Source organism: Eucyclogobius newberryi, unplaced genomic scaffold, assembly GCF_026437365.1.
Source record: "Eucyclogobius newberryi isolate DKJ021-1_F unplaced genomic scaffold, fEucNew1.0.hap1 SCAF_2, whole genome shotgun sequence".
Lineage (NCBI taxonomy): Eukaryota > Metazoa > Chordata > Actinopteri > Gobiiformes > Gobiidae > Eucyclogobius > Eucyclogobius newberryi.
This window is the reverse complement of record NW_027315834.1, coordinates 41,311,228-41,338,030: the sequence shown is the minus strand read 5'-3', so window position 1 is coordinate 41,338,030 and position 26,803 is coordinate 41,311,228. Positions and strand designations below refer to the sequence as shown.

The 26,803-nt window shown below is 41.9% G+C and overlaps 2 protein-coding genes across 2 annotated transcripts; one reads left to right on the top strand and one right to left on the bottom strand.

Annotated features, from left to right (window-relative positions):
- Window positions 1–225: 225 nt before the first annotated feature.
- Window positions 226–16,497, bottom strand: LOC140368404 (anthrax toxin receptor 1-like). Its single transcript, XM_072455419.1, has 18 exons — window positions 16,191–16,497; window positions 12,931–13,002; window positions 12,790–12,861; window positions 7,244–7,325; window positions 7,122–7,155; window positions 6,842–6,921; window positions 6,480–6,548; window positions 6,318–6,398; window positions 6,192–6,252; window positions 6,027–6,125; window positions 5,484–5,553; window positions 5,334–5,412; window positions 4,156–4,251; window positions 4,026–4,070; window positions 3,846–3,938; window positions 1,942–2,106; window positions 1,498–1,578; window positions 226–1,250 (listed from the first exon to the last, which is right to left on the bottom strand). Exons 1-18 carry the CDS (start codon window positions 16,340–16,342, stop codon window positions 915–917), a joined length of 1,767 nt encoding a protein of 588 aa, XP_072311520.1. The 5' UTR covers window positions 16,343–16,497; the 3' UTR covers window positions 226–914.
- Window positions 16,498–18,003: 1,506 nt separating this feature from the next.
- Window positions 18,004–26,386, top strand: LOC140368403 (bone morphogenetic protein 1-like). Its single transcript, XM_072455418.1, has 20 exons — window positions 18,004–18,347; window positions 20,055–20,162; window positions 20,233–20,364; window positions 20,453–20,570; window positions 20,784–20,962; window positions 21,034–21,139; window positions 21,726–21,850; window positions 21,920–22,035; window positions 22,109–22,211; window positions 22,297–22,413; window positions 22,482–22,627; window positions 22,719–22,914; window positions 23,373–23,498; window positions 23,854–24,017; window positions 24,093–24,273; window positions 24,633–24,758; window positions 25,055–25,182; window positions 25,258–25,471; window positions 25,581–25,831; window positions 25,898–26,386. Exons 1-20 carry the CDS (start codon window positions 18,224–18,226, stop codon window positions 26,027–26,029), a joined length of 2,892 nt encoding a protein of 963 aa, XP_072311519.1. The 5' UTR covers window positions 18,004–18,223; the 3' UTR covers window positions 26,030–26,386.
- The last annotated feature ends 417 nt before the right edge of the window (window positions 26,387–26,803 follow it).

Genomic DNA, 26,803 nt, shown 5'->3' with positions numbered 1-26,803 from the left:
CGCGCCGGGGCACATGGGAAACATATTGTGGTCTCTGTTTTGGTGGAGCTGAATGGAAAAAGCATCCCGTTGACTCAGCGGGCTGGATTCTGCATGGATAAATCTTACATAATCCTCAGCAATGAAATATTACTGCTTGCCTAATAAGAGTTTGTGTCTATTTTCACTGGAATGGAAACTTATAACTGCTTCGTCCAGAGAAGAGCTTCTGCCTTTGTTTTCTTTTTCACTCCCTCCATGCTGTGTAGACGTGTTTCTGAAAGCTGCCACACTTTCCATGTATATTAGATCCAAAGAGATAAATCTTTTCCACTCCAAACTCTTTATCACCTCTCCATCTGACACTCTAAAAGTAATGTCAGGCATATTACAAAAGGCCTCTTCTTTTGATGTATTTGAATGCACACAACAACATCACAGCATCATTAAATAAAGCTGTGTGTTTGAACTCTGAGGGCAAGACGGGTTCAGCGCTTAAAATGTGACAATATTATGATGTCTTTAACAATCTCCTTTATGTAATCTCTACATTGCAATCGCTGGTCACAAATATTAATATTTGGAATAAAGCAAGTGCACTTTTCACAAGAAAGGCAATAGTTTGTAGAAAAAGATCACATAAATATTTATGCCATCTTGGTTGCTCAAATAACAGGTAAATAAGAAAAGGGTCAAAGTTCAAAGGGGCTACTATTTTGTTTCTTCAAAATACAGACATTTGCTTGTTATTTGCCAAAAATCTCAAATACAAATACCAATACAAAACTGTAATAAAAAAATCAAGACCCTTTATCTCAAAGACAAGCTTTTCCTTAGAAGTGAACGCTGCAAATAGTTTTCAGTCCCAATGTCATTTCTAATTGTCAACACAAGCACTGGCAGGAAACGTGACTTTAAAGCCACATGGAAGAGTCTCAGATGTCGGTGTTAGGGTGAGGCGGGGGTCGTGTGGGTGGGGGGGCTCTGCAGGGCGCTGGTCCGGTGGGAGGCGGAGGCACAGACACAGAGGGAGGGGGCAGCTCTCTGTTTGGGGCAGGACTGAATGTGCTGTGCGCCGTAAATGAGGCGCTGGATGGTGGTGGTGTGGTTGGCAGGGGTGGCAAGGTGAAGGCGGGTGACGGGGGCATCAGACCCTCGTCTGACCATCGGCGTTGGTGTGGCAGACTGTAGACCGATGTGGACGGGTGGTTGTAGATGGCATAACGAGGAGCAGGATAGGATGGACTTCGTTTGAATGTAACGCACTTGCCCTGTTAAAACGATGGAAAAGGAGATTAAGAATGACTGTTATGCAACAGTTGTGTTCCTGCTCAAACATTCCTTCAATGCGCAGCTTTCAGCAGATGGAAAAAAGCACATTCCTCCTTTTAACTAGTGTCAAAGCGCTGACTAATGAGTCCTGCAGACACTGAGAAAAAGACCATTAAACTTTATTTATACATTTATATTAAAAATAATGAACAAAACAGAAATTTAATTGGAGGTATTATGACTCACGCTGTCTCCAGGATACGGTCTCATCACTGACACTCTGTCATAACCTTTTCTCAAAACGACCCACAGGGCGTGAAGTTTGCCCTGAAAAAGAAAAACATTATTAAAAATACTCTCAAAATGAAGTATATTTGATAACGACCAAATGTTTATAATGATGTGTTCACTGGCAGAGCAGAGCTTTATTTGCTACATTAAACTGCTTGTGAGTCCATTAAATGAGGTTGTATCGTATTTCCAGATGTGTTTCTTTGATAAGAGATTTTAATGCAAGAAGCACTGATACAAAAGAAAGCATTTCAGATCAGAGATGTATTAAGGTATATTTACCATATTAAGGGGTAAACACATTCAGATCTGTTTCTAATTGATCTAAATGACAAGTGTGGTGTAAACACATTTGTGACAGTTTGACTTCACATGTGTGTATACCACTGGAGCACTCACCCTGATGGGGGAGTACCATTTCTGCGAGTGCACTGGCTTGTGTGTGTGGTAGTACGGCCGAGGAGGAGGAAAATCAAACTCCTGCTCAGGCAACACCACTCGAGCATTTTTAGCTTTTTCCAGTTTTGCTCCTTCTTCGGTGGAGCCTTTATCGCCCCATCGCACCTGAAGACAACACAGAGTACTTCACAGCACATGCATTCATCTATATTAATACATTGAGTAGTTTAACATGTTAATAACTGTGAAAAGCTTGGTGCGGTAAAAGAACTTAAGTCAAAGTATTTTTACATGTGAAAAGGTTGGACTGTATCTAAACCTTTTACCTCAGTCTATTTACTTACCTTTGTTTCAAAGTTTGTTTTATTTGTTGGAGGTCATTTTTCTGTCAGATTTACGGCAAGTTTAATTTACTGAAAACATTTCAGTGTCAAATTGGTCTCTTCCAGAGGATTCATGCACTCTCAGTGTATTCAGGGGTATTGTGATTCTCTTTTGAGAAATAAGAGTTAAAAATCAATAGTTAGTTGTTATTTAATTGCAAAATATAAAACCTCAAAAATTAAAACCAGCTGTTTTTGCTTTTAGGGGCTAATGTTCTGTGATAAAATGTGAATATATGATTATATTTCTGTGATGTATTTTATCTGCATAATAGTGATATTTTATCTGCATCATTAGTCTAAGAGAAGAACGGGTGTGTGACAGCATTTGTTTGTGAAGGGGTCGTAAAGATGGTCCAAAGGATGTTTACCCTAGGGGGGTGATAACCCAGAGGAGTCTGGGTAATGTTTACCCAAGGCTTGATCTCTACGGAAAAATACCAAGTGCCTTGATGTGAGGCTGACCAATGAGAAATGTGACCCGCCTATTCCAGAATATCTAATAAAACCAACCAGCATGGGAAAAAACAGGGTGAGACGCGGGGGTGAGACGCAGGAGGGTCAGCCAGGCTCCTTACAACGGCCTGGCTGACACAGTCCCCGCGTTTTCTCCCATGCATGCCACACAAATGTCTGATCTTTCTGTGTCGTTTCATATTCTAGGTTGAATTGTGTTCTCGATGTGTTACGGAATAGCATCGGTGTATGTCTAATTCCATGACATTTTCTTCTTTCAAAATCTATTTTATAAATAAACAAAAATACAAACAAATATGTTTTTTTTTTAAGTTTGAAAAAAAAAGTATAGTGTAGATTCCTGTCTCCATGTGTCTCGGCTTGATCCATGACACATTTGAGGCCCAGCAGCTCTCATGTATCACGTGAGAGAGGAAAACCAACAACAAAACTCATATTTGTTGCAACAGGAATACTCAGCAGCTGAAGTGGAAGTGGCCAGGTCTCAATCGCAGGGGTTGAAGTCTAATAGTGGAGCTTATGCTGATGATAGAAGGAAGAGATCATCATCTTTCTGCTGTAGAGGACACTTTCTGCCACATTTCAGAAAATGAAAAACAAAGTTTTTTGTATCCGTCTCTCCTTCTATTTGTTTATGTTATGTAAATATTGAAAGCTGAACTATGTTTTGAACTATAATCCACTTGCACATAAAACAACTGGTATTTCTTTTCAGTGTTTTGGTATTTTGCAACAAAAAATAATAAATGACTCATTGTTTGATTTTCAGTCTTATTTTTGAAAGGAAAATCACACTGACCTTACTGGTAAGTGGTTGCTTCCCGTTTCTTTGGACAGTGCTGTACTTTGATCTTGCTCCATAGTTTTCCAGTAACTCAAACATGCTTTGTGCTGACTGAGTGCACTGGTCTCAATCTGGAAGCTGGAACTAGTTTGTCAGTCCACATGTGTTTAAAAGGAGAGCTACTCATGGCACCAACAGCTCAAACTAAATCAACCACATCTCATTTTCTGTTCTTAACATTAGCAGTTCTTTTTTTTTACCTCCATTCTCTTGATTCCTCCAACTCCTCGTCCTCCATAATACGAAGCATCTACTGTGGGCCACCGCTTTTTTGGATAACCATCCTCATCATCCTGGTGGAACGAGAAAACAACAGCAAATCATGTGCCAGAGTAGTAATAAAAAGTTACGCAAATTTGTCAGAAAACACAAGGACGTACTGAGGAATCATCCATGACTGAAAGAGGAGGTGGCTCGTGAATAACCTGCGAGAAAAAAACAATGAAAAAGTTCTTACATTTGAGGTCATTTAAAGTGTTTTGTAGGCTGTGGAGTTGCTTTGTGTCGTACCACCGTGCAGCAGAGAGGCCAGAACCACCAGAGCAGAGCGACTATCAACAGCAGCAGCAGAATCAGCAGCGCTACGGCCACAAACGTACCATCAGACTGAAACAGACAGAGAAACACAAATGTGACGTTGAATTGTGACAGTGTGAGATGCTTTTGGACTTATAGAGATGTAAAGTGTGTGTGGGAGTGGTCAGAGCATCTGCCCTCAAACCAAAGACCGTTTCCTGTGTGAATGGGGTGTATGAGTGAGTGATTAGTGATATTCAAGATTAACAGCCTCATTTTAGTCTATAAATTGTGGCTGCCAAAGTAATGCCTCAGAGAATGGCAGGTAAATGAAAAATATCAGATTAAATTGCTACTTGACTGGGGGGAAAAATGCTACGTAAAAAAAGTGATTTCAAATTTTTCAAATAATCTATTTGCACTCTGCCCTGAACAGAAAATATGTGTGTAATCAGCAAACAATATTGAGTTTAATAATGTTGACACTTCAGTCAAGTCATTGATGTATAAAATGAAACATTTTTGGCCCCAGTACTGACCCCTGGGGGACTCCACCAGTAATATTTAGGTTGTCAGAATTCAGCTCATCTATGTTGACATATTATTTTCGGTTACTTAAATAGCTTTCAACCCAATCATGCATCACCCACCTGATCCCATAACCAATTTATCTATTAGTATTTTGTGATATTGTGATGGCACGGCTAGAGCTCTAGCCTTCCAATCACGGGTACGATTCCCGGGCCAGACCAACATCGCATGATCTCTGTTATTTAGAATTCTGCTGTTTTTAGAGAATAGTTTGAATTGAAATTACTTATTTTTGTTTCTTAAATTGTCATGATTATTAGTATTTAGTTTTTTTTATCTTATGACCTGAATAAACACGGTTATTGATTGATTAATGATATTGTGATACTATATTTTGTAAGCTATGAAAACCTAATCATACCTCTGTTAAATACTACAGGAAAGATGCTGAATGTATCAAAAGGATGTCACTAGAACAAATATTGCTGTCAACACGTAAAAGTTTACACTTCTTCTTGCTCCTTTTTGGGCACAAACCCACTACTGCAGCATATTATACTGACATGTTGCTTGAATATCAAACTGAACTGAACTAATCTTAAAAAAATCCTAAAAAATATAATTTTATATGTGTGACTTACACAGGTGACGGCGGTGATGGTGACAGAGCTGGAAATGAAGCTCAGACCATAGTTCATGCTGACGTAGAGAGTGGCTGACCTACAAGAACACGTCACATTTTTATCAAACATGAAGAAAGTCTTTGCATTGTGTGAAGATGTTGCTCTTACGTTCCCACTTTGTCCAAAACAGGTGCAGGACACAGAAGATAAGTGTCTCTAACTTCAAGTGGTCTTTCCACTGAAAATTCATATGTAAAATTAAGATTTACATTGTGTTTGTGACTCAGTATTTTGAAATCTAGTTAAACAGAGATTCAACTGCTAAAATATTTCATATTGTTATTAAATTCCTGGATTTCCTTTGCTCATGGAAAGAATTGAGAGATCGAATGCAGGAGGGTTGTGGTTTATTTATCCTGGCCTCGAGAGTCTGTCTGTGTCCACATTCCCCTCTGACATGTGAGACGCCTGAGTGCTATACCAGCTCATAGAACGGCACCAGGATTTGAGATGAAAGACGAAAGCTTAAATAATTATAAAGTGAAAAGAGCTCAGCTGGAAATGGCCAAAGCAAACCCTTCTCAGTTGTACTAAAGAAAAGTAGAATTCAAGATGTCTGCTTTTAACATCTAAGCCTCAAAAGCTCAACAGAAATCAGTGTTTTGTTCTCATTTAAGTACAAAGTGCAAGATCTAAAATCTGTGAACTCACTTAAAGTGACAGTGTCATTAATGCGGAAGCTGCACAGAACTTTCTGTACGTCTCTTGAGTGAAGGAAGCCGTTTCCCTTCACGACCACTTGAAAGGACTCTGTGCAAAAATAAAGAAATAGGGCATTACAAATCAACAATAGCGTTTTGAGTTAATTTTCTTTACCTCCTTCACAGATGCTCGATGGTTCTACAGCAAGGATCTCGATACATGATCTTTTAAGAATCTAAAAGAAAACACTTTTGTATGTCACTGAAGTGAAATGAGTTTTGTGTGTTGTATTTGTCTCACTGAGTCAATGACTCCTTGCAGAGCTTGAAATCCATCATTAACAGGAAACACGTGGTCCTTGCTGTCAGCAATGGTTGAGAGCTGAAAAAAGGGGTGAATGATTTGATGTAAGACTGAATTATAGTCATTATGGATTGTGTTTCTAAAGTTAAGCAGAGATACCTGTGTTTCATTGAAGTCTTTAACTCCCACGCAGTAGACAGTGGCCCCAAGCTGCCGAGCTCTGCCCGCCTGCACCAAACAAAAAGAAAATCTATAAGAGGGGCCTTTGTCTTCTTTGACTTTGAAAAGAAAACTTTTGTGCATTTTAAGTCCCTGATGTCATCGTCGCTGGTATGTCTTTGGCAGATGCTGCAAAACAGCTGTTTCTACATAAAAGACTGTGATGTGGCCATAACAACTGAAGGTTTTGCACAGCTAAAGATCTAATGTTACATGAAGAGTCTACTTTACTCAACAGTTGTATTAGAATTAAACATTTTTTACTTATGATTTTACTTATGTTGTCAAATTATAAGCATTACCTCTCTTTGAGCATCCTCAAACTGATTTTCCCTCAGTTCTCCATCTGTCAGAGCAATGATCACACTTGCCGTCCGATAAGCTAAAAGGACAACAGAGCAAAATATTTGGAAAACTTGTGAAACTAAATTGCATGACTCAAAGAGAAGTCAGGAACATTTGTGACGCAAACACCAGCTTAAATTATTATTGCTCTATTCTATTACCATATGTTTCTATAATCATTATTTCATCCAAAATGAGCAAATTATTAACTGCTAAAAAGGAAAATACTGTACCCACCGTCACCGCTCCTGTAGTAGATCTGTTCACTAGCCTGCGAGAACAGTTTCAGTGTCAATACATTTAAAGAGGACTCACGTAAATGATTTTGGGCGAGTGAGGGACTTTCCCATGTCACTTACTTTCTCCAAACCTTGGTTCAGGAAAGTGTCTCCACCAGGCTCCACCAAGTTCAGCTCTTCTAGTCCCAAACGAATCTCTTCTCTGTCCAACAAACATATGACTCGTGAATGTGTGTGTGTGTGTGTGTGTGTGTGTGTGTGTGTGTGTGTGTGTGTGTGTGTGTGTGTGTGTGTGTGTGTGTAGAAAAAGGTTCAAACTGGTTCACCCTAAGGACAAGATGCTGACCCAAAAACAAAGCAATGTAGTTTATTCTCTCCAATGCAGAGAAGAAAATTGTGAAGAGCGTTACATAGGAGAGACTAAACAGCCACTGCACAAGAGGCTGTATCAACACAGAAGACATGCTAGTTCAGGACCACAGAGCGCCGTGCATCTTCATCTTGAAGCTTCTAATCACTCTTTTGAAGACAGTGAGGTGAAGATTCTAAGCAGGGAGAAAAGATGGTTTGAAAGAGGTGTTAAAGAGGCTATTTTTGTTTAAAAAAAGAAATAAAGACCTTCTTTAAACAGGAATGGAGGGTTAAGATTCACTCTTCCTGTGGTTTATAATGGAATTTTGAACCCCTGGAGAGATAGATGCCCAGGGAATTTGGATGCTAATCAGGTCCTCAGGGAAAGAGAAAGAGAGTGAGCCAGGGACACAAAAAACAAAAGGGAGACTAATAGCCTATTAAAGGACTGATAGTACCCAAGAGGCTAGCTTGATAGAAAACAAAGAGGGTAAGTTTCTGTTGAAACAAACAACATTTTCTTCTACTTCAGGAGGTCCCGCCCGGTGGGCAGGTGTTGGGTTCATTGCAGCGTTTCGCTCAGCTTGTGCACTCTCTCCCGTGCCATCTGACTGTGACATCTTTGCAGAATACTCAGTCTTGGTACACCAGGTATATAATGCAGGACAGAAGACTCGTGTGTCGTTTTATCGGTAGCCGCACTGTTCACTGCTCCGGTCCCGTGAGTCAAGTGAACAGGAGGTTCCGCCTTTTTTAATTGAACAGAGCGTATCCCTACGCCGAACAATATAGTGCTAACATGTAGTGGAACACATCGCTTTCTAACACCCCCACTCGATGGTGCCACTCACATTTCAATAAGCATTAGTTACCAAACATATAATCACAAAACTTTTCAATTTTGACCCTTGTGGCAGATTTTGTGAACACATCTGCGACCATGTTCTCAGTAGGACAGTACACAAGGAGTATTTTACCCTGCAACACATTAGACCTGATAAAGTGGTATTTAATGTCTACATGTTTGCTCCGCTGGCGGTTTACAGGATTCCTCGCAAGACGTATAGTCCCTTGGTTGTCCTCAAAGACCTTTGTTGTTGGTTCAAAGTTAGGGTCCATGTCCGTCAAAAGTTGTGTGAGGTAAAGTGCTTCTTGAATAGTAGCGGCTAGCGCCACATATTCTGCTTCACACGTTGATAGTGCAACAGTTTGCTGTTTCTTTGTTTTCCACGAAACAATCGCACCGTTCTGGCTTAGACTGTAGCAGTAGCCTGTAATGCTCTTTCTGTCCTCTGGGTCGTTGGCCCAGTCTGCATCAGAATATCCCATTAGTTGAAGTTTAGTGTCACATTTGTGGTAACACAACTTATAGTCCTTTGTCCCTTGTAGGTACCTGTACACATGCTTTAAAGCTGTCATGTGTTTCTCTCTGGGATCTGACAGACATTGTGACAATCTGCTCACTATCCAACTCACATCAGGCCTAGTACAAGTCATGATATAGATGAGGCTGCCCAACATCCCCCTGTATTTTCTTTGATCAGTTTGATCCCCGTCTGGAGTCAAATCACACTTTATTTCACTAGGAGTTGCTCTGGATTTGCAATCAGACATTCCAAATCTTTCCAAAATTTTGGCAATGTATCTGGTCTGGTTCATTGTGATAGAACCCTCTTTTTGTGTGAAATCAATCCCTAAGAAATGAGTAAGTTGTCCGAGGTCTTTCATTTTAAATGTACTTTTTAGTTCCTCTTTGACCTCCTTTAAACACTTTTCATTGGTTGCAGCCACAACAATATCATCAACCCATACTAACAAAATTACATTTTCATTTTCAGACAGTTTTGTGTAAATACAGTGGTCTGCCTGACTTTGCACAAAATTCTTCTCAAGCAAGAAATTGTGGAGCATAATGTTCCAATTTCTGCCCGACTGTTTAAGCCCATAGATTGATTTATGCAATTTACACACCAGTTGTGCACCATTTTTTGGTTTAGCCTGAAAACCTTCTGGTTGTTCCATGTATATTTCGCAGTCAATAGGTGCATGCAAGTAAGCTGCTTTAACATCCATTTGATGTAATTTCAAATCATGCTGTGCTGCCAGCTGCATCAGCACACGTAAGGAAGTCAAATTAGCAGTCGGTGAGAATGTCTCAGAATAGTCCAGTCCCTCCACCTGACTGTATCCTTTTGCCACATATCTGGCCTTGTATGTTTCATTTCCCCGGTCATCTTCTTTGAGCGCATAAACCCACCTTCCCCCCACTGTCTGTCTACCCTCTGGTAACGGTACAAGTGAGAAGGTGTCATTTTCTTTAAACGTCTCCATTTCATCTCTCATTGCCTTTTTCCAGTTGTCAGCCATTGGTGATGCCAGAGCCTCTTTAAAGGTTTGTGGCAGCCCAACTGTAGCTCTGTAACAGTAGTCGATAGTTAACTCACTGCTCTGCACTGTACATTCATAGTCATCCAAATACTTTGGTTTCTTTCTAATTCTACCTATAAGTGGCGTCTGTGTATCAGTCTTTGCGTCACTGTCTGGGTTAGAAACCTGCTCGTTTGTTTCTTCCCAGTCAGTCTGTGGTAGAGTCACTTCAGTTGGTGCCGTTACCCACTCAACGTAGTGGTCCTCTGCTTGGTCCATGTCAGTCTGTGTCTGCCTCTCAGTCACTTCTTTTGTTATGAAGTGGACCAATCTGTGTTTTTGAACTTTGTTCGTCTCTGGAAAATAAATCAGATAAGCTGGTGAATGACGGTCAAAACTCACAAAAATTCCCTTTTTGCCTTTTGGATCTAGCTTTTTCCGGTTTTGTTCATACACCACACAATCTGAACCAAACTTTTTCATTTTTGACAAATCTGGTCTTTTGCCAGTGAAAAGGTAATAAGGTGTCTCTCCTGTTCTCTTACAGTAACACCTGTTTCTTATGATGGCTGCAGTTCTAGCCGCATAGGGCCATAGCTCTTTTGGTAGTCCTGACTCTATCAACATGCAGCGCACCATTTCAAACAGTGTACGCCAGTTCCGCTCTGCAGTCCCATTCTGATGGGGAGAGTAGGGTGCTGACCTCTCATGCTTAATAGTATTGTCCAACAGTAGTGACTGATACTCCTCAGCAACAAACTCTGTCCCATTGTCGGATCTCAGGCGTTTCACTTTACCGTAAGGTGCTGTGTCGGCCAAGAACTGTTTTGTAGCTTCTACTGCCTTGTTTTTGTTTTTAAGGAAATACACATAGATTGCACCAGAAAAATCATCAGTGAAAGTGATCGCATATTTGTACCCTTCAGGTGACTCTGGGGCAATAGGCCCACCAAGGTCTGTATGTATGAGCTCTAAAGGGGCTTTGGCTCTTACATCTGCCTCTCTGTTTCTGCTCTGGATGAATTTTCCCTGAAGACATGTTTCACACTGATTTGGTTTGCACTTTCCATCTTTGATTTTCATGCCATCTACAACCGTTTCAAGTTTTAATATGTCACCATAGTTGCAATGACCCATTATCTCATGCCAAGTTTTCAGATCAAAACATGCATTACAAGAATCATTACAGCTCTCTTCCACAACGTCCAAATAGTATAGTCTGTCTTTTACCTTCATGTCACATGTGGTACCATCAGGAAGGATCATTTTGTTATTGTTCATCTCAAAGTTGAACTTAGCTCCTTTTGAAGCTGCTGCCTCCACAGAAAGGATGTTCTGTGGGTATCCAGGGATCAAAAGGGCGTTGGTAAGCTTGACACTGACCACTCCGCCGCTGCTGTCAGCAAGTTTGATCTGGGCGTCGCCTTTCTTCAGCACGCTGCCAGTGATCCGCGATCCATCTGCCAGCTGCATGACGTGGTTCTTTGGCCAGAACGTCTCGTCGAATCTGGTGAAAGCTCCTTCGTTGGTGATGATGTGGGCAGAGGCACCGCTGTCCACAAGTAGTCCCTCCGGCTGGGCGTTGTGAGGTTGCCATTCCGTCGCCTTGAGTAAGAAGGTTTCCTCCTCTGTTCTCTGGTTGTCTCTAGTGCGAGAACTGTACTGCCCAGTGTCTTTTATGGCGGCCACCTTGCTGTTTGGTGTAGCAGGAGCCCTGAAGTCACGTTGTGCTTTCTTCTCTTTGTATCTACAGTCTCTTGCTTTGTGCCCAACTTTATCACAAATAAAGCATTCCCCTTTGAAGTATTTCTTCTCCTTGTAGTCTTTAAACTTTGGTTTGACAGCTCTGTAGTTTGCGGTCATTACCTCGTCGGCCCGTGGTCTGCTGCGGTAGCGTAGCGAGCACTCGAAGCTCCTCAGCCTGGCTTTGAACTCGTTGAAGGTTAAAACTTCTCTTGTCTGAGTGACATGCACAGAAAATGGATTGTATTCGTCTGTGAGTCCTTTTAACACCATAGATACCAAGAGTGCATCACTGAGGGTCTCTTTAGCTCTGTTTAGTGCGGCCACTATCTTCTCAACACGTGCTAGATAGTCCGCTAGCTCTTCCCCATTAGCCATTAGCACATTGGTTAGCTCCGTGTAAAGCCCCACGATCCGCGGCTTTTCTTCAGACTCAAAATGGCGCCTCAGTATTTCCAAACTTTTCTTTCCATCGTCTGGCGCCTCATATAGGATTAGCAAAAGTGTCTTATCATCCAAACATCCACACATTTCTGCATATGCTAGTTCATTTTTCCTACCGGCCTCCACCGCCTCTTGTGGGTTAGCCGCTGCAGCTTCCTGACCTCCGAGGATAGCGTCTTTTAGGCCAATTGTTTTCAAGTACGCTAAAAATCTTGCCTCCCAGATGTGATAGCGGGCTTCGTCTCCGTCGAACCTCGGCGGTAGTCCGCGTCCGTGCATTGCTGTACCTGGGGTTTGCCTGGGCCCATAACCTGTTGGGTTCATTGCAGCGTTTCGCTCAGCTTGTGCACTCTCTCCCGTGCCATCTGACTGTGACATCTTTGCAGAATACTCAGTCTTGGTACACCAGGTATATAATGCAGGACAGAAGACTCGTGTGTCGTTTTATCGGTAGCCGCACTGTTCACTGCTCCGGTCCCGTGAGTCAAGTGAACAGGAGGTTCCGCCTTTTTTAATTGAACAGAGCGTATCCCTACGCCGAACAATATAGTGCTAACATGTAGTGGAACACATCGCTCTCTAACAGCAGGGCTTACCACAGAAGAGAATAAATATCTGAGTTCCCGGTCTAAATTCGCAAATTGACAATGACTCTTAGATGAGAGTCGTCTTGAAACGTCTTGTTTTTTCTAATACTGAGTCCAGATGACTACAACTGAACCTTTTTCTACAATATATATATATTGTATAAACCACATCACCTGTCCTCTGTCAAAGGCATTAGCGTCCTCCCCGAGGTTGAAAACACAATGAAGGACATCCGCAACTGTGGACTAGACCAGACAGAAAAACATACACAGTTTAAATCTGTTTTCACATTTAAACTGTGTGTGTGAGTTTACCTTGTGAACTTGTAGGCCAAGTGGAGAACAAAATAGTAAATCTCATTCCAGTAGCCCCGGACACTGCCAGACCTAAAGAATAGAAACATTTAGTTTAATGATCTGTGCAGTTTGTACTAATTACAGTTTGTAATTTAGAGAAGTTGGGCTGGTACCAGAAGATTTGGTTCAGCTCATGGAGAGAGGTGGAGGGAAACCAGGAGACAATACTATGGTGCGGGTTGTGTTGTATTGGGAAGACATACAAGGGATATTTACAATATATACAATATTTATATTCAAGATTATATGCGCTTTCTGAGGTGTGTTTGTAGCTCTCCTCCAAATGTAATCAAAGGTTTTTAATGTAGTCAGAGTGAGAGGTGGATGTGACCGGCAAACCAAGGGCTTGGTCAACTGTGAGACGAAGACAGTGACCAAACAAAAGTTCATAAGGCGAACCCTGTGACTTCATTTCTTGTACAATTGTACGCATGGACTAAAGGTTTCTCGAACAGCTCAGTCAGATTTCCCTGCGAGTGGTGCGGAGTGGTTCGCTCTCTGATGTTCTTGAAGATTGATGTGAGACAGGGTCAAGAGACTTGACCAGGGTCAACGTAGCTTGGCCAGGATTGAGGGCTGTGTACATGCTGCTGTCAGACTTTATAACAAACACTGTTAGTCCTGAACACTCGCAATACTGACCTAACCTAATACTGATGTGCAATTCCGTCATATGTGCAATTGCTGTTGGAATTCATGTGCAATTCATGTGCAATTACTGTGAAATTCATGTGCAATCTATGTGCCGTCGTGACACATATTCATGTGCAATTACTGTCGTGATCACATGCAATGGTATTTATGTATTTATTTATTTATTTGTCTATGGGAGTTTTTATTTATAGGAGATCTTCTACTGAAAGTGTTTTTCAGACTTCCTATAAGTGATCTGTTCTTCTGTATCTACCTCTGTATCTACCTGCGCTGCACCAATGAAATTTCCCCACGTGGGACAATAAAGGAATATCTTATCTTATCTTATTCTCACTAGACAGCTCTACCAGATGGCATCCATAATTTCTTAAGAGATTTCCCCTGCCTCACCAGCTTTGCAAAGCTGTTTTGTCAGATTAATTTTCGTGACAAGAAGGGTGTTCGGGAGGATCATCTTGACAGAGCATCGGCATCTAGATTTTGGTTCCCAGCACTTGAATGAGTAAGTAGATAATGCTACTAACCACCGAGGACTTTTGGCATGTAGCTTGGCCCGTGGGGAGAACGTAGGTAAGAGGATTGTTGTCCGTTACAACGGTGAAACTGGCGCCATAAAGGTAGTCGTGAAATTTCTCCACTTCAGTGCCAGGAACTCCAGTTTATGGGCTGGATATCTTACTTAGTGACGAGCCCCAGCTGGCCTAAGCAATGACATGCAGTCTGCCCTCCTGCTCTTGGTAGAGGACAGCTGCCAACCCAGTGGTGCTTGCATTGGTGTGCAAAATGTAAGGTAGTTTGGGGTCAGCAAAACCAAGAATAGGTGCAGATTTCATGTCATGGCAATGACGGTCTCAAATGCAGTCTGCTGGTGACTTGTCCATTTCTTACAGTAGGACTGTTTTGGATACAAATACCAGGATAGCCACGGGTCAGCATCTTCAATGGTAGCAGCATAGTCTTTGATGAACCGTCTGTAGTATCCAGCAAAGAAAAGATCGCAACTCCTTCAAGTTGCAGGGGACTGGCCAGGATTTTAGGGATTCAACCTTTTTTGGATCAGTAGCCCTCTAGGACGATGGTCTGGCCAGCAGGGATGACGACTGGAGTTTGGCTCAACTCACTTGACTTTGCCGATGCCTAAATTCAAGGAGCTTCAGAACAGTGCGATGCCCTTGGTGCTCTGGGCTGGAAGGTTGAATGACAGCTGTTGTAATATTGCTCATATGGATGGACATTCCAGATGTGCATCTGGGAGGACATGGGCAAGGTAAGCATGCATTCTGCTCCCAGGGGAAAAGTGACAGAATGGAACCTGGTGGAATCACTTTTTTTTTTTTTTTACAAGCTCACAGTTGACAATGCAACGTTGCATCAATTGGTAGAGGCCCCTGCGTAGATTTGCTTCAGCCACACTAATCATGGAAACGGAAATGTTCAGCGGGAACTCTCGCGGGGGCCCCATCAAATGCACTATGAATCTGGGAGTAACGGGAAGATGAAAAAAATAGAGAGGAGGAAGCGGAGGAACTACAAAAAAGGTTTTTCAGAGAGATAAGAATTTGTAATGGCTTTGTCTTTGCCTTCCAGTTCAGGTCACAGACTAGAGCTTCTAAAGACTAATAAAAGCCTCATGATGCTCTGTTGAGTCCGCTGGCACATCATCCGTCTGTGCAACTGTATAAAGAGGTGCCTCTTATTGAGTCTAGAGCTTGTCCTTTAAAGTGGTGACTGGTTCAATTTGCTCTTGGATTTAAGAACAAATTAGATTTCAAGTTGGTCAGCAACGTGCACTCACGGTTAAATGACTGGTCTTTGAAGACTTTTAAAACATTTTCCACTAAATAATGTCATAATGAGCGCATTGTCGAAATAAAAATAATTTGATATTTCATACAATTGTGAAATAAAAATAACAATTTTCCTCAATGAGGTACATTACAACATGGTGCTTAAATGTAACTGTTACAATATTGTCCATTGTGGTTCTCACAGGTGCCAACCGGTCTGGTGTCCAGCCTAAACAAAGTGTTGTTTCAGTTTTTCTTCTCACTCAGCACTTTACTTCTCCTGTTTTCATTTATGATGTGACGAGCGCAGCCAAACACAAAATCTTTCGAACATCTGGTTCTAGCGGAGAAAGGGTTTGTGCAGAGTGAATGCCTCGGAAACTGCAATTCTGGATAGGCTTGACAAGCAAAGACATGACTTTATCTACAAATGCCTCCTGACGCAAACAGATAAACACAATGTAAATCCACAGCTAATTGAGCTTAAGCAATAGACCAGCAGCAGAACAAAGTTTATATTGCAGAAGTTCAGAAACAAAGAGACAAGTGAGTTTGCATGACCTGTAGTCCAGACGCTTTGTGTTAACACACAGTATGGGTTAGTAAAAGAAGAATTGAAGATTATGAGTTGTAAAATACAAACGTATCGCCTATTCTTTTACAATTTTTGCACCTGGATTAAAAAAAGGAAGGAACACAAAGAAGACGTGTGACAGAAAGGGTACAAAGCTTTAAATGTGTTTTATTATTATCTATTGTATAACTGATAAGACTCACTTGTCCAAAACAAAGTAGAGGTCAAATCCACCGTAGCAGGATGAACCTGCCTCCCTCTGGTTGTTGGTCTGTTGTGGAGCAGCAGGAGTCACGAGGACAATCAGCAGCACGAGCACAAGGAGCAGGACCTGCCTGCTCCAGCGCGCACACATCCCTCAGCACTGATATGAGCTCACAGAGGTGTCAGGGCTTTGCATTCACCCTCAGCAAAGAGAGCGCCCTGCTGTGAGGTGTGCTCTCCTCTGGATCTCAGTCCCATCTCCTCTGCAGCAGCTGCTTGGACAAAGAAACGTGCAGTGGGACGGGACACCAGCTCCCTCTCTCTGCCAATACTTCACAGCACATGATCAGCAGCGCCAAGAGAGAAAACAACACAGATGTTCATCACAAGATCTTTGCCTTTTAAATAGCACCCTCTGACACACTTTGGCTACATGCTCAATAAGCTTTAGTTATTGTTATTGACTGGGCAAGACATTTACTGTTAAAGCTGTTCTCCAGTGCCACTTAGTGGTAAACAAGTCGCCTAGACTGCACTGCAAAGTTTATGACCAAATTGTATGTGCCTAGTGCTGGGCTGAGTAAAATAAAATCTAAAAACGTGGCTGTATAATGAATCCATTATATAAAAGATTCATGTGTTTCAGATTAAATGCAAATAATTCCTTCCTGAGTTGTAGATTTTGTGAAGCCCTTTCCTCATACAAAGATATATTATTGTGATTTGTAGTGTGTTATTGCCTGTTACATTTCTTTAATGGGACTCTACAGACTTAGTAGGCTTATTTAATACTGTATGTAAAGTGCAAATTCATTCCTGTAGGTCACATATAATCTGGGATGTGCAACGTAAGACATTTAAGTAAATCAAACATTAAACAGATGCAATCTAAATTGTTAGCCTTGATCTCCACAAATAAATGTATAACTTGATTGGTTGTGCCTTGTGTAGGTACGACAGCTGAGGACACACTGTGGACTGGACACACTGTGGACTGGACACACTGTGGACTGGACACACTGTGGACTGGACACACTGTGGACTCACTGTGGACTGGACACACTGTGGACTGGACACACTGTGGACTGGACACACTGTGGACTCACTGTGGACTGGACACACTGTGGACACACTGTGGACTGGACACACTGTGGACTGGACACACTGTGGACTCACTGTGGACTGGACACACTGTGGACTGGACTCACTGTGGACTGGACACACTGTGGACTGGACACACTGTGGACTCACTGTGGACTGGACACACTGTGGACTCACTGTGGACTGGACACACTGTGGACTGGACACACTGTGGACTGGACACACTGTGGACTCACTGTGGACTGGACACACTGTGGACTCACTGTGGACTGGACACACTGTGGACTGGACACACTGTGGACTGGACACACTGTGGACTCACTGTGGACTGGACACACTGTGGACACACTGTGGACTGGACACACTGTGGACTGGACACACTGTGGACACACTGTGGACTGGACACACTGTGGACTGGACACACTGTTGACTCACTGTGGACTCGGTGTGGACTGGACTTGGACTAGACTTGGACTGGACTCAGTGTGAACTGGACTTGGACTGGACTTGGTGTGGACTGGACTTGGACTGGACTCACAGTGGACTGGACTTGGACTCGGTGTGGACTGGACTCAGTGTGGACTGGACTCACAGTGGACTGGACTTGGACTGGACTTGGACTGGACTCACAGTGGACTGGACTTGGACTGGACTTGGACTGGACTCACAGTGGACTGGACTTGGACTGGACTTGGACTGGACTTGGACTGGACTCACAGTGGACTGGACTTGGACTGGACTTGGACTGGACTTGGACTGGACTGGACTTGGACTGGACTTGGACTGGACTTGGACTGGACTTGGACTGGACTTGGACTGGACTCACAGTGGACTGGACTCAGCACAATGGAGTCATGAGCAGCTGGACGTGGAGCTCGTGTCGGGGGAAGCTTTAGTGCGGCTCATCTCCGTCTCATTTGCGCCTCTGGTCATGGCGCGCATTCTGCTTTTACTCGCGCTCTGCGGCGTCCGCGCCTCTGCCGCGGCTCACGGGGAGTTTGAGGACAGTCATTTCTCCCGCGATACCATCGATTACAAGGACCCGTGTAAAGCTGGTAATGTGACCGTTCATGTTAAAGCTTTCATTTATTTTTATGTTTATGAGTTGCCATGTGCGTTTTTTTTTTAAAACATTAGAAATTATTCTGCTGGCTTTTCATCTCGTTTAGCTAATTGTATTAACTAAATATCCCAGCCCTATCATCCTGGGGCAGGTGCGCCTCCACTGAAAGTTATGAGACAAATGTAAATGATTGTGTGTTTATAATGAGGTCCCGTCATGTAGCGTACGACACGTTTATTTCCATTTGTCTGTCTCTGGCATAACCTGAAGTCATGACCATTTTGACCTTTCAAGACATTTATTTTTGTGGCTCTGGATTTGTGAAAAATTGAATTATTATCTATGCCAGAATAACGTTTACATTATATACATTATATATAACCACACAATAGCATTTATGCCGCAGATTTACCTTGTTTTTGTGTTTTTCTCAGCTCTAATGAGCCATGTCTGAAGTAAACAACTTTTGCCATCATTACACATGCCAGTGTATTATTTTGGTAATTGAGCAACCTCCAGCTGGTCAGGCTCCCTTTTCTCTGCTGAAATGTCACACCACACAGCTCTTTCTGAGGTAGTTGCCTGGAGACTGAGGTCAGTGAGGCTGTGCCAGAGCAGCCTGGAGCTGGACGCTGGTGAAAGCCCCTCAGCTTTGGGCATGGGGCGTCGTGGCAGGGGTGACAGTCATTTACAGTCACCCTCTGCATGAGTGAGTCTACTTCAAAGACACTCAAAGGCCCATTCATTCTGACTCTGAGGCCTTCACTGATTGTTACATCACACACACTAAATGATGGTTTCTGTGCTCAGCTTGAACTGAGTGAGATATGACCAGACCTGATTGTGTGAGGACAAATGTGAGGAGTTTAAATGTACCACTTTTGGTCATGTTCGGTAGAGTATTTATAGCAAAGTTCCATTCCTGATGTTTTGGCCGAGTTATGAATGACTTTATGTTATCAGACAGTTGTTTGGAAAGGTCTTTGCTCCTAGTTATCAGAGGCTGCACAAAGTTTTGTGCAATGTGGCACAGAAGATGTGGGAACAACAGATATATATCTACTCCAGATGTGTTTACAGCATACAAAATGCAACAATAAAAACATAGATAATAGATCATAATTAAATCACATAATGAAAAAGCACATGGTTTATGTAAACATATATGAATAGTTCTAGACCATCAATGAAATTAAACTATGCTCTACCTGGAGCTAATTTTGCAGTATTGATATCAATCTACCATAATTTTAATGTCAGCATTTAATTGAATTCCAAGATTGAATGTTTTCATCTGAAGAGCAGTGTGTGATCTTGTCCTCCTCTGAAGTGTGAGAACAGCCTAAACTTTTAAAATATTCCGAGCACATATTAGTTCTTTATAGTAGCACAGCAGCTGCAGAAGCCTTTCACAACACTGGAGCGTGTGTGGTACAACTTGCATTCACAGCCTGTGTTTGCTCATCAAACAAACACAAATCCCTGCTCAGGCCTCCTTTTGCACCAGAGCATATGCAAAGGAATCACACTGAAACATTGTGTACTGAATTTCCTTTTATTTTACTAAATTACTATTTCTGGCTCTATGGCCTTTTGGTGAACTTCATCAAATATTTGAAGTTTTGTGGAAACAATTAAATACAGTTAAGTTGTTAGATGTGCTTTTTGTATAATTCCACCACTATGTTCCCTGTTTCAGTTGCTTTTTGGGGCGATATTGCTTTGGATGAAGATGACATCAGCATGTTGAAAGGGTTTGAGAGGACGGTAGATTTTCTGCCCACTATATCAAACCAAACCAGCTCAGGTGTGGACTGTTCTTTTGACACACTTCAGATCATGTCTGAGAGGTAATTCATGTGATCCTCCAATTGCAGAAAATGGGACAATGTCGAGTAACAGGAAGAAGAGGTTCAGGGTCCATCGTAGGAGAAGAGCAGCCACCTCCAGACCTGAGCGAATCTGGCCCGACGGCATCATCCCATATGTGATCAGTGGAAACTTTAGTGGTAAAGAGTCAATGCTGACAAGTGCTGCAGAGATGACCAGAGGATGCAAACTCCTGGTCCAGAGCACACATTGTTTTATTTTTTATAGGTGGCCAGAGAGCTATTTTCCGTCAGGCAATGCGTCATTGGGAGAAATACACTTGTGTGACATTCATTGAGAGGACAAGTGAAGAAAGCTACATTGTGTTCACCTACAGACCTTGTGGGTGAGTCTAAAGGACATGTTTGATGATACTCTAGGACTCGTGTGCCTATTGCTCTGTTTGTATAGTCAGTGGGATTGATCTATAGCAATTCACACCAACCCAAAGTTAACACCTACATCATTTAATATCTTACATTAAATCATTAGCATTCTTGTGGGTAAGAAAAGCCAGAGACTGTTTTTCCACAAACATTCGAACCTGTGTGGCCTGCAGGTGTTGTTCGTATGTGGGGAGGCGAGGCGGCGGCCCTCAGGCCATTTCCATTGGAAAAAACTGTGATAAGTTTGGTATTGTGGTGCATGAGCTTGGTCATGTGGTGGGCTTTTGGCATGAACACACACGTCCAGACCGAGATGAACACGTGAGCATCATCAGAGACAACATCCAGCCAGGTATGTACCAGACTGAGTGAAGTCTTCTTGAGATGGTGCTACAGAGTAATGTGTTTCTATTTGTGTCACAGGTCAAGAATATAATTTTTATAAAATGGAGCCAGGAGAGGTGGAGTCACTTGGGGAGGTTTACGACTTTGGCAGCATCATGCATTATGCAAGAAACACATTTTCCAGGTTTGTGTTTGTTGTATAATATTCTGATTACCATAAAAACATAAGGAATAACTGGTACAGCAGCCTTTACTCACAGGTTGTAGTTGTGCACAAATGTCTTGATGTCACACAGTCACATCCTGCTGCCTCAGCTGCCTCTGTTCCACAGCAAACCTCAGGGGATTACTTTTTGTTCTGTGGCAGCAGTTCTTTCACACTAGTTTTCCTTTCATGCCTGTGTTGTACATCATGGTTCCCTGTTGAATTATGCGCTTTAGATTTTTTTTTTATATCCATCACTGTGTTGCTGGTCTGGGTCATGGAGCAAAGCCAAACTAAATAAAGGCCTGGCAGTGGAAGCTTTGTTGATCCATTTTAGCTGGAGTGGCCTTTTTCTGTGGCATTCAGTCGTGTGCTCTATTGAACCGGCTGGCACAGGCTTCACTCTGAGCTCCCTGTTTGCACATGCCTGTCATTCACAGGCCCGTCACCATGGCAACAGGTCAAAACTGACTGACGTCCGTCACAATCAATACAGTATCAAGTCCCACCTGACAAATAATTACCCTTCTGAACATCTGATTTTGGGTTGTGATGTTTTTTCCAGAGGGATGTTCTTAGACACAATCCTTCCTCGTTATGACGTTAATGGAGTGAGGCCATCGATTGGACAGAGGACGAAACTTAGCCAAGGCGACGTTGCACAAGCTCGCAAACTTTACAAATGTGCAAGTAAGAAACATTGTATTTTGTACTAGAATAATGCTCAATATCATAAAACTGATGACCTGTTTTTTGTAGAGTGTGGAGACAACCTTCAAGACAGTAGCGGGAACGTCTCCTCCCCTGGTTTCCCCAATGGTTACGCGGCCTACGCTCACTGTGTCTGGAGGATCTCGGTCACGCCGGGTGAAAAGGTGGGAAAGTTTGGCATTATGTTATTAGTACATACATGTGTATTACTATATCAAATGTTATTGTCATTCACAGATCATTCTGAACTTCTCCTCCATGGACTTGTTCAGGAGCCACTTGTGCTGGTATGACCATGTTGAAGTCCGAGATGGTTTCTGGAGAAAAGCTCCCCTTAAAGGTCTCACATTTGTCACTGTAGATGATTTGTGCTCTGAGACAAACTTTGCAGTGTTTTTTTATTTCATTCTTTGTTGTTTTCGCAGGACGTTTTTGTGGCGATACACTTCCAGATTCAATTATTTCAACTGACAGTCAACTTTGGATTGAATTTAGAAGCAGCAGCAACTGGGTGGGCAAGGGATTTTCTGCTGTTTATAAAGGTGCACCTGAGTCTGAACTAGTGGCTTTGTTGAATTCCACCTGATCCGACTTCTCACTCTATGTCTAGCCGTTTGTGGAGGAGACGTTAACAGAGACAACGGTCAGATCCAGTCTCCAAACTATCCCGATGATTACCAGTCCAGCAAAGCGTGTGTCTGGAAGATCTCAGTGGCCGACGGGTTTCATGTGGGTCTCTCCTTTCAGTCATTTGAGGTAAAATCTGCTTAATCTGTTGTAATAGACCAGTTATTATAACGTAAACCACTGCATATCCTTTTTAAAGCGTCTTCGTCCCTATCTGCAGGTTGAGAGGCATGACAGCTGCTCCTATGACTACGTGGAAGTGAGAGATGGCGCGTCGGAGGAGAGCCCTTTGATTGGACGCTTCTGTGGCTACGAAAAACCAGATGACATCAAGAGCAGCTCCAACAAGATCTGGCTTAAGTTTGTGTCTGATGGGTCTGTCAACAAAGCCGGGTTTTCTGCCAACTATTTCAAAGGTCAGCAAGTAATAATCATATTACCTTTAGTTTTGTACTATTAAATGAAAAATGATAACCAGGCATTTTAGTCGTAGCGTACTTTTTGTCACCGAAGTAAAAGTTCAGATACAGGAGCAAAAAATACTCAAGTAAAAGTATCATATTAAAAATCTACCTAATTAAAAGTATCAAGTAAGTCACAACGTGTCAAATTGTGACCTTGCAAAAGATTATTGTTCATCAGAAGCTATTTTTCAGGTCATTTATATTTCCTAATTTTGTTTTCTCAAAGCCAGGACTTGGAGCTCTAAAATGTAGGCAGGATGTCTCCATAAGTGTGCTAAAAAATAAAAATAAAAAGGCCATTTCAGCAAGTATAAAACCATGAGAAAAAATAATTTTACTTGTCGGACCAGTTCAAAAATGTAGTGCAGTAGAACGTACAGATTCCTGCTCTCAAATCATTTTCCGTGCAGAGATGGATGAGTGCTCGAGACCTGACCGAGGCCAGTGTGAGCAGCGGTGTCTCAACACTCTGGGCAGCTACAGGTGTTCGTGTGACCCGGGCTTTGAGCTGGCAGCGGACAAACGCAGCTGTGAAAGTGAGTCCAAACAACTGCTCACACTCGGCCACGTGTGCCTCAGTTAACATGTCTACACATACAAGTTAAATTGCTGAAACCGAATACCACACAAATGTCCTGTGCCGTTATTCATACTTTTATCCACAGGGAGGCGCTGCTGGATAACAGTGAAAATATTACCTTAACAAACTGAAAGCTCTCCATAATGAAATGTAAAATATCTAATGACAATAACACAATTTATGAAGCTTTTACCATTTATATTTATACATTGAATTGATAAATTCTTGTGTATATGTATGAAGACCATAAGTGAGATAAAAGAAAAGATGAGAGTACTACTATTTCCTCTGAAGTTGATGTGTCCTATCAGCAACTGCTTGTGGCGGGTTCCTGACAAAGCTCAATGGTTCTCTGTCCACCCCCGGTTGGCCCAAAGAGTACCCTCCCAACAAGAACTGTGTGTGGCAGCTGGTGGCACCCATTCAGTACCGCATCACACTGGTGTTTGATGCGTTTGAGACTGAAGGAAATGATGTAGGTTCATTTACCAATTAAATGCACTGTTCTCAGGTTTGAATCTCTTGTTTTATGTCATGTGTTGCCTTTTAGGTTTGCAAATATGATTATGTGGAGGTTCGCAGTGGCCTGAGCTCAGATTCAAAACTCCATGGAAAGTTTTGTGGAGCAGAGAAACCAGAGGTTATCACCTCTCTGCACAACAACATGAGGATTGAATTCAAGTCAGACAACACAGTGTCCAAGAGAGGCTTCACTGCCCATTACTTCTCTGGTGAGACGTGTGCATATGACAGGGTGTCATGGTTTTCTACAAAATTTTCTACAACGTTTTTCACCAGTCTAGTGGCGCTACAGGTAGTAGAACTCAATTCTTTAAACTGTATCAGTGACAGTCCATTGAAAATTGAGCAAATTTACACACAATTGACACAATTTTCACAGTTTAAACAATCACTTAAAATTATTTGCCAAAAAAGCCAAAATGTATGTGTTTTTTTTACAGTACGGTTACTATACAGTCACTAAACTTAATCTGAAAATTAATCTGAACTGTACAGTGAGGACAGAGCCCACAAAAGTTCTGACTGATCGATTAAATACCACACTTGTTTGTTTCATAAACCTTCACAGATGTGGATGAGTGCTCCAAAGAAAATGGAGGATGTCAACATGAGTGTGTGAACACATTTGGAAGCTACAGTTGTCAATGTCGTAGTGGTTTCATGCTGCATGACAATAAGCATGACTGCAAAGAAGGTAAAGGATGCAACACAGCAGTACATAAAGTGTTCTGATTTACTTTACAAGTGAAAACAAACAAAAACACATGTTGGATTATTATGAATTTTAGTCACCAGAGGGTGCTGAAGGAGAGTGAATAACTATCAATGATTAATCTTTTTCTCATTAAATACATTCATTGCATACATTGCATACTGACCAAATTCTGTGTGTTTTTTAAAGCAAAAAACAAAGAATACATATAGCATTTAATTGTCTTATCATCATGTAAATGGATATACAATGTTAACATTAGGTTTATATCTCTCCAGCGGGTTGTGATCTTGTGGTAAACAATGTTTTGGGAATAATCAGTAGCCCGAACTGGCCGGACAGATACCCCAGCAAAAAAGCCTGCACATGGTCTGTGTCCACTACTCCAGGCCACCGTATCAAACTTGTAAGTAAATGATTATTTTGTACATTTCTATCAGTGTGTATCGCTCACATGTTTCTTGTACAATTTAAATTTCAGATATTCAATGAAATCGACATGGAGGCCCATCTGGAGTGTTCTTATGATCACTTGGAGATTTACGATGGCAGGGACGTCCGTTCTCCAAGTTTGGGCCGTTTCTGCGGCGCTAAGAAGCCTTCCCCCGTCATCTCAAGTGACAATAAGATGTTTCTACGTTTCTTTTCTGACAACTCAGTGCAAAAGCGAGGCTTTGAGGCCTCATACAGATCAGGTAATGTGCTCATTTAACATCATACTCATTATTAACAGCAATAGCTTTAAGTAGATCAGATGAATAATACTTTTATTTTACCCTCTTTTTTGTGGTTGTGACTTCTCAGAATGCGGAGGAAGCCTAAAAGCTGAGGTCAAGACCAAAGACGTGTTCTCTCATGCCCAGTTTGGAGACAATAATTACCCAGCAGGAGTGGACTGTGAGTGGGTGGTGTCTGCGGAGAAGGGCTACGGTGTGGAGGTTATCTTCCAGGTGTTTGAGATAGAAGAGGAAGCCGACTGTGGTTACGATTACGTTGAACTGTACGACGGGGCAGACTCCAAGTCTCCGAGGCTGGGCCGGTTCTGTGGATCCGGAGTAAGACTCAAATGAGACGACAAACACGAGCTAATAGCATTTCTTACTTCTGTGATGTGTTTACAGGCTCCAGAAGAGATCTACTCAGCCGGAGATGCCATTGTTTTAAAGTTTCATTCAGATGACAGCATCAGTAAAAAAGGCTTCCATGTACAATATATAAGCACAAAGTTCCAGGACACTTTGCATGCAAGCTAAACCTATCGTCAACCTAAAATGAGACTTGGACCCTAACATTAAGTGGGACACACCCAGCTGCAGACAAGGAGACGAAGTATGGGCCGATGGAAACCACAGACACCAACCCAAATACTTAGCATTCACTTCTGGATCAGTGAACTCTAGCCTTGTGCAGCATAGACCTTAGACTGTAGTGAAAAGACAAACATGAGGTATACAGTCGTTTAAAGCTGTTTACCTGTTGTGTTGTCATTGATTTGAAAAATAGAGACTATTAACAATGAGAGTTATGTCAGCTTTGAATGTGCCAAAAGTCATGTTTTTGTATTGTTCTTTTGCCAAAAACCATCAGCTTTAACCAGCTGAGCTAATGTCATCAGCACCATTAACATAAATGAATGTCGTATAACTTCACTCCATTAAGCAATAGTCTTTTTTCACTATATTTTAGGATTAACTACTAGAGGTTGGTAGAGTAGCCAAAAATAAGTATGTAAAGTAATATCAATAAAAGTACAATGTAGTGGTCTAAGAAATTACAAGTATTTGGGGAAATTACCTCTCAAATTGATTTAATTGTAAAGAGAAAATCTTTAAAATGTCAAATGACAAAAATGGGAAGAATATTCGTACCTGAAGGAGTGGTACAAGGAACACAAATTTTAAATCTTTAAAAGTTTAAATCTTTTAATATTGTCATCATAAAATGTTCACTTATATAATTACTCACAGTGGAAAGAGGAACAAAAACTTTTACTCAAGTTAGAGCACTTTTACTTCAAACAAAAATGA

Coding starts and splice junctions, on each gene's coding strand:
- LOC140368404 (XM_072455419.1), bottom strand. CDS start 16,342: ATGTGTGCGCGCTGGAGCAGGCAGGTCCTGCTCCTTGTGCTCGTGCTG. Junction 1,579..1,941: donor AATGGTACTCCCCCATCAGG/GTGAGTGCTCCA, acceptor TTTCTTTTTCAG/GGCAAACTTCACGCCCTGTG. Junction 1,251..1,497: donor GACCGTATCCTGGAGACAGC/GTGAGTCATAAT, acceptor TCGTTTTAACAG/GGCAAGTGCGTTACATTCAA.
- LOC140368403 (XM_072455418.1), top strand. CDS start 18,224: ATGGCGCGCATTCTGCTTTTACTCGCGCTCTGCGGCGTCCGCGCCTCT. Junction 18,348..20,054: donor CAAGGACCCGTGTAAAGCTG/GTAATGTGACCG, acceptor TCCCTGTTTCAG/TTGCTTTTTGGGGCGATATT. Junction 25,183..25,257: donor CAGGCCACCGTATCAAACTT/GTAAGTAAATGA, acceptor TTTAAATTTCAG/ATATTCAATGAAATCGACAT.